Source organism: Suricata suricatta, chromosome 7 (assembly GCF_006229205.1).
Source record: "Suricata suricatta isolate VVHF042 chromosome 7, meerkat_22Aug2017_6uvM2_HiC, whole genome shotgun sequence".
NCBI classification, from domain to species: domain Eukaryota; kingdom Metazoa; phylum Chordata; class Mammalia; order Carnivora; family Herpestidae; genus Suricata; species Suricata suricatta.
Window position 1 is genome coordinate 33,456,131 of NC_043706.1, and position 13,676 is coordinate 33,469,806.

At 45.2% G+C, this 13,676-nt stretch overlaps 1 protein-coding gene and 3 long non-coding RNA genes across 5 annotated transcripts in view; 3 read left to right on the forward strand and 1 right to left on the reverse strand.

Annotated features, from left to right (window-relative positions):
* SRPK1 (SRSF protein kinase 1) overlaps positions 1-271 on the reverse strand; it is a 61,879-nt gene extending 61,608 nt beyond the window's left edge. Inside the window, 3 exon segments of the mRNA XM_029943354.1 lie at positions 1-142; positions 144-190; positions 193-271. The exon segment at positions 1-142 is cut by the window's left edge and continues 99 nt beyond it. Coding sequence (XP_029799214.1) covers positions 1-142; positions 144-190; positions 193-271 — 268 coding nt within the window.
* Positions 1-13,676, forward strand: part of LOC115295472 — a 64,297-nt gene that overhangs the window by 334 nt on the left and 50,287 nt on the right. The window lies entirely within an intron of this gene.
* LOC115295469 lies at positions 447-6,887 on the forward strand. Its single transcript, XR_003910415.1, has 3 exons — positions 447-550; positions 6,040-6,139; positions 6,619-6,887. It is a non-coding gene; the product is annotated as an uncharacterized LOC115295469 (long non-coding RNA).
* The window catches only part of LOC115295470, a 36,036-nt gene continuing 29,247 nt past the window's right edge, over positions 6,888-13,676 (forward strand). For both annotated transcript variants that reach the window (XR_003910416.1, XR_003910417.1), the window contains exon 1: positions 6,888-6,980. This is a non-coding gene — a long non-coding RNA (uncharacterized LOC115295470). The remainder of the gene's footprint in view (positions 6,981-13,676) is intronic.

Sequence of the window (13,676 nt, forward strand, 5' to 3'; positions counted from 1 at the left end):
CCTGCAGCGGCCCCAAGGCGCGGGCCGGCCAGGCGGGGAACAAGGGGCAATGACTGTCGGCGCGGAAGGACGCCCGGGCTGAGGGGCGCGGACCCGTAGCCCAGAGGCGGGGGGTGAAGGGCGGCGCCACTTCAGTAGGGGGGGAGGCGCCGCACGCCGGGGGACCGGACTGCGGCGGCTAGGCAAAGGTCCGACGCGGACCCGGGGCTCGCCCCGCCGACCGTTGCCCCTCGTGGCGGAGGCCGCTCCACCGCTCACCTTTCCGCTCCATGGCGAGACCGGTAACCGCCAGGCGCCTGCGCACTCGAGTGGCGGTGACTCCCGCTCCCGCCGCGGCCCAAAACCAAGCCCGCGCACACCCCGCCCCCCAGTTCCCGCCCCGCCCCCGCCCCACGACGGCGCGCGCCTGCGCGTTGAGCGTGGAGCCTACCACCTGCTCTAGAGGAGGGGGGGCGGCGGTGAAGAATCGGGGCTGAGAGAAGGAAAGAACGCCGAATGTGAATGCTACGGAGGTGTTTAAGAACCAAGCTTGGAAGCCTGGAGGGCTCAGGTTCGTTCCGTTGGCCGGGAGATTGCCCTTTAGCAGAGGAGAAGGCTGTGGCCTTGAGGGTTCCCTGCGTGCTGAGTCAGTGCTCCGCAGCCTACTGGAATCGCCTCAGTTTCCTGGTCTGTAAAATGGATTTAATCAGGCGTGTCCCAGTTCCTTCTCTGAGCTCTCGTGAGGCTCAACTGAGATACTATAGAAATAAAATGGGAGGCGGGGGGAAAGTTTACAGGTGAGGAGGAAAAGAAAGATGGAGCAACACAAAAGGAATACTGGAAGGAAGAAACTTGTGAAAACTTTAAAACTTGAAAAGTGAATTTTCTCCTAAAATGTTCACATTTAAATGAAGGCTGTAAGGAAGGGGGAAGATAAAAACAATGTTTTCTCATTTTACCACTATCATTTTTTTCAGTACGTGATAAATATAGTTGTCGTATAGGGTTTGTATATTTTCTAAGTGCATTATCTCATTTGATGTTCATGGCAACTTAAAAGCAAAATATTACCTCCACTATACAAAGAAACAAAAAGCTGGATAGGATGTGTATTTACTTAATCTTGGTGCCCCAATGCAATGATTCAATCATCAAACCCTTTTTGTAAAGCAAAGGTTAGCAAAATCTTTCTGTAAAGGACCATATAGTAAACATTAAGGCTGTGGGCCTTAAGATCTCTTTCTCAACTACTCAATTCTGCCACTGGAACTCCAAAGGAAAATAGAAAATAAAGACTGTGTTCCAATAAAGCTTTACTTGATGCTTCCTGAAACTTTCATTTCATGTCATGAAATACTATTCTTCTGTTGATCTTTTTTTTCAACTATTTCAGTCATTCTTGGTTCAGGTCTTAGTTTGCTAGCACCTGTTGTAAAGTACTATAGCTGGACAGGGTAGAAGCTCTGAAGACCCTTGCCCTAAAGGAAGTTGGACTCTAGTGGGGAAGACAGACAAGTAATTAACAGAGAAAGGAAGAAGAAAGTAGGATAGTACTGCAGAAATGAAGCTTGGGGGCTTGGGCAGGATTTTGCTGAGCAACATAAATAATTACATCTAGCCAGGGAGGAGGCAGCTTTTGAACTGGGACTTGGGAAACTTGGAGGGTTTCCATAGGCGGAGAAGGAGATGGCACGCATTCCTGAATGAGAAAATCAATTAAGCAAAAAAGGACCAGGTGGAAATGGGTGGGGGCTGTACTAGTAATGACTGAAGTGCATCAAGTGGAACGTGAGGCCAGAAATGCAGGTTTGCCAAATTTGAAATTTAGATAATTAATATCTGTTGCATGGAACCTGAATGATAGCATTTCTGGACATATTGCAAAAGAGGACAGCGCCTGTCGGCCAAGGAAAACTGCATCCCAATTTCCTGCCCACTCTCTGCTTAGGAACAAAAGGAGAGCTGGGTCCGACAGTGAAGTCCTGGAGTGTGAGGATTCTGCTTGTGCGGAAAAGCCTCACGTGATTTAGAAAAGACCAGAGAGGGACGCCTGGGTGGCTCAGTTGGTTAAGCATCCAACTTTGGCTGTCATGATCTCATGGTTCGTGGGTTCGAGCCCCATGTCAGGCTCTGTGCTGACAGCTCAGAGCCTGGAGCCTGCTTCAGATTCTGTGTCTCCCTCTCTCCCTGCCCCTATCCTGCTTATGCTCTCTCTCTCTCAAAAATAAATAAACATTAAAAAAAATGTAAATAAAGAAAAGACTGGAGAGCTGTGGTAGCTGACAAAAAGTTCCAGAATCGAGAAAGTACCCTCCACCAGAAAGTAAACTCTATGAGGTTAGGGACCCTGTTTGGCTTTTCCTTGATGTATCCTCAGTGCCTAGCCCAGTGTCCAGCCCTTAGTAGGTACTCAAATATTTGTCTAATCAAAGAATAAATGATGTGCAGTTTATGAGAAAGTTCTGGACAAGAGAGAAAGAAAAGGACAACATGAAGCTGCACTAACACCCAGATGGGTTACTGGAAATTCATCAAAAAGGGACTAAGTTTAACTTGGCATGAATTGGTCATACCTGCTCTGAGTGATCATTGCTTCTTTAAGAGTTTACCAATTGTTTAATAATGCATTGGAGGATTTTTCCAGAGTCCTTGGCAAGTTCAGTGGATTGAGTTCCCTGAATTGACTTTTCCTTCCTTTTGTTCATTTGTTCTCCCCATTCCCTCAGTGTGCTTCAGCTCTCCACTTTTTCCAAAATCTTTGTAATTGTTCATATAAGCTGCTTTGTTTCCCCCGACTCTAAAGTGTACGCCTTTTCTGTGCTTCTTGCTTTAAACGTAGCTTTAAAAATCACTCCTCGCCCTCTTACCCCTACTTTCACAAGCTTGTCCGATCCTGGGCTTCACCTCTTCCCTTCAAGTGCTGGCCACTCTTGCATACATACTCTCACACCTGTTTTTCTCAAGTTCTTCTAAAAGTAGAATTATTCAGGTGCCTGGGTGGCTCAGTTGGGTGTCCGACTTTGGCTCAGGTCATGATCTCCTATCAGGCTCTGTGCTGACAGCTCAAAGCCTGGAGCCTGGTTCGGATTCTGTGTCTCCCTCTTTCTCTCTCTGCTCCTCCCCCTTATGCTCTTTCTCTGTCTCAAAACTAAATAAGTATTAAAAAAAATTTTAAGTAGAATTATTCAAAGAACATGAACTATTCAGGAGTAGTGTCAATATAATTTCTGAAATGATCCCATGCTCCATTAGCTAATTTTTTAAGACTGCCCTGGAATCTTCCCTAATGCTTATTTGAAAGTTTGGAATTTGTTCACTGAGAGTTTAGGGCATGTTCTGGTTACCACAGACTCTTAGACTTTGCCCAAGGTTTTGATATGAATGAAATCCCAAGTATCATTTCCCTTAAGGCTTCCCCTTTGTCTTGTGAGATGAAATGGACAACAGAAGAAAGGGAAAATACATCAGATGCTGGGGTGCCTGGGTGGCTCAGGTGGTCGAGTGTCCGACTCTTGATTCTGACTCAGGTCATGATCCCAGGGTCATGGGATCGAGCCCCAGGGTGGAGCCTGCTTGAGATTCTCTTTCTCTCTCTCTCTCTCTCTCTCTCTCTCTCTCTCTCTCTCTCTCTCTCTCTCTCTCCTCTCTCTGCTCTCTGCTGCTCATGCTCTTTCTCTAATAAATAAACAAATAAATGATAAAAATGAAAAAATACATCAGATGCTGTATTTTGAAGATTCCTAGTAGATGTCTACATAATTGGAGAACCCCAATAGAATTTCACATAGTTTTATAATCTATATTGGGAAAACATATTCTAGGCTTGAGTTTCAGGAAACACGAGGCATGTTCAACAGCAAAATGGAAGAGAATTGGATGAAAGGACTGAGGTGTGGCCAGGGCTAAGGGAAACCAACAAGGGATGGCAAGGCCTCCGGAGACTAGCAACAGTAGGAGTCTTTACTACCCCAGGCCTGAGGTTCTGGTGTTATCGGAACCAGTAAGAGCTTACATTCATCTGCCGAGGGCTGCTGTCACAAAGGACCACAAACTGGGTGGCTTAAACCACAGAAATTTATCATATCCCAGTTCTGGAGGCTAGAAATCTAGGTATCAGGAGGGATGGCCCCTTCTGGGGACTGTGAAGGAAGGATCTGTCCTCTTTCCTTGGCTTGGAGATGACCATGCCTCTGTAGCTCTTTATATTTTCTTCTGTGTGTGTCTCAGTCTGTGTCCGAATTTCCCCCTTTCATCAGGACATTCGTTGTACTGGGTTAGGACCCATCCTAATGATCTCCTTTAACTTGATGATCTCTGTCGAGATCCTATCTCCAAATCAGGTCACTTTCTGAGGTACTGGGGGTTAAGACTCCAATATATCTTTTTTTGGGGGGGGGGGTGACACAATTCAACCCGTATCGGAATTGTAGTGGTAAGAAAGTGGTAATTCCCTGCTGGGCAGCGGTGTCCCTTGATAAAGGAACATAACCACTGCCCAGCAGGGAATTAAAGACCCAGCTTCTTTCCCTCTCATCCTCTCAGGCTAGTGCCTCCCCTTGACTGAACCCAATTGGAAGTTAGAAGACAAGGGTGCCTGGGTGATGCAGTCCCCGCAGGACAGCCTCCCAGGGCACAGAGAGGGCGGGGAAGGGTGGAGGGTTACTCAGGAGGGGCAAACAGTATATCCAGCGTGGCCTGTCTGGGCAGTCTAGAGGATACACCCAAGGTGGCTAGCGCTTTTTAAGCAAGTAAGTCAGCCTTCTGGGCTCCCTGGTCCCCGGAGACGCTTGAGAGCAGAAGCTGCTTGGAGATAGCATTTTTTTTTCTCCTGTAAAAGCTCAAGCTTCACAAGGGAATTGTGTTGGAGTGAAGGGCTGGGGAGACTAGGTGGAAGAGAAGAGCGAAAACCTTGGCGTGGTGGGATAGGAAACTACATATGTTTCTTAATGTCTCTGTTGTTCTGGCTGCTCTGCCCACATCAGGGAAGTTGGAGGAGAGAGGAGATTCTCTGGCAATGAGCAGGTTACAGAGCTCAGTGGTCCCAAAGGCAGCCAGAGCCCTTGCTCTGCTCCCTGGAAGTGTTCCAGGGAGACAGCAAGGTGTTGCAAACCGACCTAAGATGGGCCTAAGATGATCGTGTCCATCTCTGCCTTCTTTTTTGTTGGTAACAATACCTGCCAGAGAAGTCCGAAGGGACGAAGTGATGAGGGGTTGCCTGTTTCACACCCTCACTCCCAGAATATAAAGAAAAGTTGCAGACTAAAATCTGCCACACATACACCCAACCCACCCACACGCACGCGCGCGCACACACACACACACACACACACACACACACACACACACAGTTTGTTACACGAATTAGCAGGCAGGCACAAAATAGCTCCTGTGTAGCTTCTTCAAGGTCTCTCTGTCCTTTTGGATGTTCTGGCCACGGCATGAGTCTAAGCTTTACTCAGGGCGGGGCAACAGCATCACAGAGGGAGGACTCTGTCTCCCACAGAGGAGGCATCAGGGGACCCAAGAGGGAGTCTCCTTTATACTTTGTTATGCTGTCACAATCCTGATCCACACCAGAGATGCAGGCTTCATTGATGTTCATTTGCATAATCAGTGTTATTTTATTTTATTATTTTTTAAATTATTATTATTTTATTTTTGAGACAGAGAGAGACAGCATGAGAGGGGGAGGGGCAGAGAGACAGGGAGACACAGAATCTGAAGCAGGTTCCAGGCTGTGAGCTGTCAGCACTGAGCCTGACATCGGGCTCGAACCCATGAATGTGAGATCATGACCTGAGCCAAAGTCGGAGGCTTAACCGACTGAGCCATTCAGTCACCCCAATCAGTGTTATTTTAAAAAGCTATCGTTGGTAATCGATGACTCCGGACCCTAAGTGGAAGCCATCTTCTGACTAGGATGTTCGCAAACCACTGCTGGCAGGGGACTCTCAGGTCCGCCGATGGGCTGCACCTGGGGGTGACTATAAGTAGTGCCCACAAATGTCATTCTGTCTTTGCCAAAAGTTTTAACATGCGCATGTCTTTTATTTTGAAAAGGTGGGTTCGTGTCTTGAAAAATGCCAATTAAAGAAAAAAAAGAAACCTGGGAGCCCAACTCCAGGGGAATGGTTAAAGTTTTACAGCGCCTCCCCTCCGGGTGAGTTGCCAAAACTGGGACACATCGAATCCTCTCTAAGGTTCTCTAAGTACCAGAAGAACATCCTCACCCAGAATGTGCTTCCCTGTTCTTGGTTCCAAAGGTGTAGGCTGAAATATTTTAAGGGAACTTATAAACATCATGAGGCGGAGTGCCCCTAGGAGGCTGCCGCCCGGGCAAGGATGCTCTTCTAGACAAAATATGTTCAAGGGGTTGTGGTGCAGACTTGGACGATAAAAATAACGACTGAAGACCAGAAGTATGTACCCTTTTCTGAGCAGTGAAGAGCCTAAATCTCCCAGGCTCTTACGTGACCCGAGGGTGAGGAAGTCCACAATGACGGATTTAATTTCTCCAGCTCGGCAATCTCAGGGTCAGAGAGAAGACAGTAGGCCATACCTAGCAATGGTCTACACCCTTGAGTTCTGAAATCCACCTGCTGTGCGCTGTTGAACCCAGCTTGCGTTTCCTTCTTGCAGATACTCACCCTTCGTGATGAATTTGCGAGCGCCTGCCTGCAGGCCAGGGCTGTGAGTAGCAGAGAAGGAAGACACCAACTCCTCGCCCTATAGGACTTAATAGCCAACTCATATAATAATTACTGTTTACGAGACACTGTTGTCCTTCAGCTGTCAAACACCACCACCAAATAGGTGCTATTATCATCCTGTTTGGCAGATGAAGAAACTGAGGCACAACTGAGGCCATCCAGAGCACCCGGGTGGCTCAGCCCTTACGCATCTGACTTCTGCTTAGGTTGTGATCTCACCATTTGCGAGTTCCAGTCCCACACTGGGTGAGCTCGAGACCCACATCAGGTAGAATACAGGCCCCGCTTCAGGTGAGCGCCGCCTTTCTCTCTCTCCCTCTGTGTCTCTCTCTCTCTCTCTCTCTCTTTCTGCCCCTCTCTCACTTGTCCCTTGCACTCTCTAAATACATGAATCAATCAATCATAAATAACCAAGGCCACCCAAAGTAGTAAGAGGCCGGGTTTTGAATTGGGGCCGTCTGGGTCCTGAATCCATACTGTTAGCTACAAACCATATCGCCTATCTAGTTTAGTGAGGGGTGGACAGGTAAATAAATAATTGACATAGAGCATAATGGTAGAAGCAACAAAGTACCATGGGAGCACAAAAAAAGAGGCCCAGTTGGCTCAGGATCTGACGAGAGATGAGGGCAGAGGCATCTCCTGAATGAGATGACACCTGGACGGCGCTGGGAAGCACCGCTAGGTGTCAGTGGGGAACAGAAAGGACTGTGGCCAGCTAAGCTCGGTATTTCCGAGTGGGGGCGAGGCGTAAACACCGTAGCATCACAAGAGAATAAAATGCAAGGTGGGATGGAGTTTGCTCCACAAATGTTTGCTGGGCCTCTTCTATGGGTAGGACTGTGCTTATTGCTGAGGATACAGCAGGGACAGAATGTCTCAGGAGCTTGAGTTTGAACTTTCAAACATTTTGCTCCCTGAACTTATTAAAATAACTCTTTAAAACTACCCCCATGCAAAACATGCAACAAACTAGAAACAGAAGGGAGCTTCCTCAATCTGATAAAGGGCATCTATGAAAACCCCCACAGCTGGCATCTTATTTACTGGTGAGGAGACTGAATGCCTTCCCTCTAAGATCAGGGATAAGACAGGGATGTCCACTCCTCCTACTTCTATTCTGTATTGTAGTGGACGTTCCAGCTAGAGTTACTAGGCCAGAAAATTAAAGCATACAAATTGGAAAGGAAATTGACCTTTAAAAGTGTTACGGGGTGCTTGGGTGGCTCAGTTGGTTGAGCGTCTGACTTTGGGCTCAGGTCATGATCTCATGGTAGTGGGACCGATGCCCCTCCACCCCCCGCCACCATCTTTGGGCTTCACACTGAGTGTGGAGTGTCCTTGGGATTCTCTCCCTCTCTCTGCCCCTCCCCTGCTTGCATGCACGTGCACTCTCAAAATAAATAAATAAACATTTTTAAAAATAAAAGTGTTACATCAGCTTTGAGTGCCATCCAACGGAATTTAAATACTATAGCAATTTGATAACCACCATCATCCATTTACATATGTAAATAAAGTAAAATCACTTGGTTAACTACAAGAAATTTTACATTACTCCTTTTCCTCCTTGAACTTGTGTTTTTATTCCATTTTACTCTCGCAGAAGATTATCCTCAAGTACTATAATTTTATGCTTGAAAGTTTTTATTGATCATCCTATCATACCTCTCTGCCACAGAAATGTGCATTTACATTGAAATTTAATTTAAAAAACATTTTTTATGATAATAGTCTTCTAAAAACTTTCTTAACCTATTGTTACAAATATTCTTATTGCAGTATTAATCAAAGTTAATACAGAGCATCATTTTTCTCAACGAGTCCTCCATCATTCAATTCCTATTTTTTTGGTAATGGCTAAGACATCTGGCTTGTATAAAACGAGTAGATAGGATTAGAGTTTTGCTATCAGCAATATAACTCTCAGAGTTCTTTTGGAACTCCTTCCAAATAATTTGCCAAAAATCATGCAGTTACCATCACCAAAGGTTGTTTTAATGACCCATTAACTGACAATACCAGAAGGTGCTCATTGAATTTTATCAAAATCAAATAATTTGAAACTATCTGACTTGGGGGCACTTGGGTGGCTCAGTTGGTTAAGCATCCGACTTTAGCTCAGGTCATGACCAAGATCGTGGTCCATGAGTTTGAGCCCTGCGTAGGGCTCTGTGCTGACAGCTCAGAGCCTGGCGCCTGCTTTGGATTTTGTGTGTGTGTCTCTCTCTGCCCCTCTCCTGCTTGTGCTCTCTCTCTCTCAAAAATACATAAACATTAAAAATAATTAAAAAAAAAAGAAATTATGTGACTTTTAAAAAGATGTGTTACCTCGTCATTAAAGTTATTTACTTTCTCAATCCAGACACCAGTATTTCAATATATATATATGCATGAAAATATATGCATATATATGTACATATATATTAATATTTATTTATTTTTGAGAGAGAAAGAAACAGCACAAGCAGGAGAGGGGCAAAGAGAGACACACACACAGAATCTGAAGCAGCCTCCAGGCTCTAAGATGTTAGCACAGACTCTGACACGGGATTACAGCTCAGACCATGAGATTGTGACTCAAGCCAAAGTCGGACACTTAACCTACTGAGCCACCCAGGCGCCCCAGACATGGATATTTCAATATGTACCTTTGTTTGGACCCCTGAAAGGAAGTCAGTCTGTGGGACAAAGGTTGCAAGATACTGAGTGCTTGTATTTTCCCATGAGAATTTACAAGTAGTTAAAGCCTTTCTTTTCTAATAGAAGAAAAATACACCTGTCTGAATTAAGCCTTTTAATACACCTGTCTAAACAATCCTGAAAAATGCCCTTTTCCTGCTGGCTCTGATTTAGTCCCCAAATGGCATTTGGTTACATAAGCAGTCAGCCCCTGTGAAACCACATTCAACATTTTTGGATATATTTGATCCATATTTGGCTTCTCTGAGGATAAAGAAGATAAGCTTAGAAAAAGAAGGTGGCTTAGTATATTGCAGAAGGTTGACAAATACACCAATACATACATTGAAGCCACTGCACAGGCTAATTCGTTAATATTAAGTGGAACCAAAGCTAGCCGCTGGAATGCCTGAAATAAGTGGGGACAGTTTTGCCATTTCACAAACTGATTGTGACACAGAAGAGGACACAACCACCCTGTGTTTGCAGTCACGTAGGCAGAAGCAACATCAGGTATCTGGAGACAGCTGTCCACAGACTGATTATATCCACTGCCTCCTGTCTGATTTGCTTCCGATTACAGGGGATCCCCGTTGCTGGAGAGAGTTACAAAGCAGAAGTCCTTCTTTTTTTTCTTCTTCTTCTTTTTTTAATGTTTCTTTATTTTCGAGACAGAGCATGGGGGGAGGGACAGAGAGAGAGAGAGAATCTGAACTAGGCTCCAGGCTCTGAGCTAACAGCATAGAGCCTACTGCAGGGCTTAAACCCACCAACTGTGAGATCATGACCTGAGCCAAATTTGAGCACTTAACTGACTGAGCGACCCAGGTGCCCCAGAACCCTCCCTGAAGGGAAAACTGCAGGTACATTTTTGCTCAGGGACTCTGGGTAAGAGGACTCTTGCCCTCTTCTCCATGAGTTTCCGTGGCCATAGCATATCCCTTCATGCCTAAATTGAACAGTGGAACCCCAACTTTGGTTTTGATGTTCATGCCCTGTATCTGTTTCACTCCCCCGCTGTAACAGGACTTTTGGAACATTAAAAATACCCCAGTTCTTATGTGTATTTTGAGCCATAGCTTACAATATTGCTAAATAGGACTTTCCCTTTTAGCCTGTACCCACCATGCCGTAGTCTTCACGATGTGGGATGGAATGACGGGCTTCCTTTACCATCACTGTTACGGGAGTATTTTTTAAAAAGAGAATCATTATAAATACAAAGTTGAGAGTTCTCTGGTGAGAACAAGAATCAGTCAAGGCAAAGGAAACTCTCCTGTTCTCAAAGGGTATCAACTAGATCTGCTTTTATGTGCATCAGACACATGTCCATGTTAGGCTTTTTCAGTGCAGTATGTAAGCTTAGTGTTAGTGTCAGGTGTGACCTGCGGCTACTTAGATAAGTTGTGCCTATGGAGACAACAGAGGATAGAGGTACAGGTGTTCAGTAAGGCTACAGAAACCTTTTGCTGATGTAACAGTTTGGTTTTTATTATCTGTGATAATTGAGCGATGCAACTCTGGGTCACTTGCTATAACGAATTCTATTTCTTATTGAGTGAATTATTTATATTGAACGAGTGTTTCAACAGTAAGACTAATTTTTTTTTAATGTTTTATTTATTATTGAGACAGAAACAGAGTATGAGCAGGGGAGGGTCAGAGAGGGAGACACAGAATGTGAAGCAGGCTCCAGGCTCTGAGCTGTCAGCACAGAGCCCGATGGGGGGCTCGAACTCACAAACCGTGAGATCCTGACCTGAGCCAAAGTCGGCCATTTAACCAACTGAGCCACCCAGGCACCCCGACTAATTATTTTTTAATGTTTATTTTTGAGAGAGAGACGGAGTGTGAGCAGGGGAGGGGCAGAGAGAGAGGCAGATACATAATCCGAAGCAGGCTCCAGGTTCTGAGCTGTCAGCACAGAGCCCCAAGATGGGGCTCAAACTCATGAACTGTGAGATCATGACCTGAGCTGAAGTCGGACACTTAACTGACTGAGCCACCCAGGAGTCCCGAGTATGACTCATATTTTTAAGGCTTTTTTTTAAAAAGAATTTATAATCTTCCAAAAGCAGTGGTGCTTGTAGATACATACAGTAAGCTTTGAAGTCCAAAAAATAAAGATTGCTTTCGTTTTAGGTGGGAAAATGCAATTTTCTGGGCACAAGGGCATAGTACAGTCCACTTAGATGTTGATATAGTTTATATTCCATGTCCAGGTCTCTTCTGCAAAAAGTTAAGTAAACTCTTAAGTAAACTGCTTTTCTAAATAATACTTCTTAAATTTTCAGATTTATTAAGTTGGTAGTAGAGTTTTGTTTTTAATGTTTATTTTTTTGAGAGAGAGAGATGGAGTACAAGCAGGGGAGGGGCAGAGAGAGAAGACACACAGACTCTGAAGCAGGCTTCAGGCTCTGTGCTGTAGGCATAGAGACCAACGAGGGGCTCGAACTCATGGACCATGAGACCATGACCTGAGCCGAAGTCTGACGCTCAATTGAATGAGCCACGCAGGCACCCCAAGTTGATGGTAGAATTTTATTTAAAGGCCTTAGTTATTAATAATTCAATGAGTGCTTTAACTTAAAACAAACATTTGGGGCCTTGCAGACGCCACTGCCCTGGGGCCACCCCAGCGGACCAGCCATGGTCAACCCCGCAGTGGTGTTCTTTGACACTGCATTGCCAGTGACAGCGAGCCCTGGGACCACATCTCTGTCCAAAGACAGCAGTGAACATTAGTGCTCTGAGCACTGGGAAGCAAGGATTTGATTATAAAGGTTCCTGCTTTCACGAGATTATTCCAGGATTTATGTGCTAGGGTGGGGACTTCACATGCTGTAATGGCTCTGATGGCAAGTCCATCTATGGGGAGAAATTTGATGAGAATTTCATCCTGAGGCACATGGGTCCTGGCATCTTGTCCATGGTGAGTACTGGACCCAACATAAACACCTTCTAGTTCTTCATCTGTACTGCCGACACGGAGTGATTGGATGACAGGCAGGTGGTCTTGGGCCAGGTGAAAGAGAGGAGGAATCTTGTGGAAACCACGGAATGCTTTGGGTCCAGGCATGGCAAGATCGGCAAGGAAATCACATTGCTAACTGTGGACGCATCTAATAAATTTGACTTGTGTTTTATTTTTAAATTTTTTTAATGTTTTATTTATTTTTGATACAGAGACAGAGCATGAGAGGGGGAGGAGCAAAGAGAGAGAAGGAGACACAGAACTAGAAGCAGGCTCCAGGCTCTGAGCTAGCGGTCAGCACAGAGCCTGACGCGGGGCTCGAACCCACAACCGTGAGATCTGACCTGAGCCGAAGTCGGAGGTTTAACCGACTGAGCCACCCAGGCACCCCTTGACTTGTGTTTTTATCTTCACTATAAGACTATGCCTTCTGAGCCAAGAAGCCACCCCTTTACCCCCATCTGCTCAAAATACCTTATAATCTTTGTGCTCTCACTGGGGTTCCATGGGATCCATATTTTCCTTACCCCTCTGAGTCTAGCTGAATTGCAGAGTCAAGTTTATGATTATGAAATAAACACTAAACAAAAACAACAACCAGAACTCCCTCCACTCCAGACATTTGGAACAACTGTTGCAGTATAATCCTGTGTGTGACTTTTTAAACATTTTTTAAAGTGCTTTTTACTTTTGAGAGAGAGAGTGAGTGGAGAGGGGCAAGAGAGAAAGAGAATCTGAAGCAGGCTTCACACTGCCAGTGCAAAGCCCTACATGGGACTCAAACCCATGAATTGTGAGATCATGACCTGAGCAGAAGTTGGGTGCTCAATGGACTGAACCACCCAGGCGCCCCCTGTCTGTGACTTTTAAGTACAGTCTAATCATTGGGTCCCATGCCGAGTTCCTATCCCCATGATAAGTTTGTGAAGCATGAAGAAAGCGAGACTAGAATCTGCCCAAACAAATCATACAATAGTAACTCCAGTCGCTGCTGATGTTGAGGTCATTGTTAGACTGTAATTAATAATTTGGATGGCAGTATTTCTTTGTGCTTAGATTACTATGAGATAGTACTTGAATGAGTTATTCGGGAAGTAATATCTAGTTTTAGTGTTTGCTTCTTAGTATCGAACTGAATTTACAGTTCTGTCCTAGAAATTTTTCACTAAGGTGGTCAAATCCATTCTTGTGTCTTTTTGTTAATGGTGAGTGCCCCTCGGTTTCCTAACCCGTGCTGTAAAATGTTATTTTACATCCCTCTGGCTATTGGCAAGGCTATAAAAGAGAAAAGCTATAATTGTATATACAATATAACACTAACCCTTTGACTG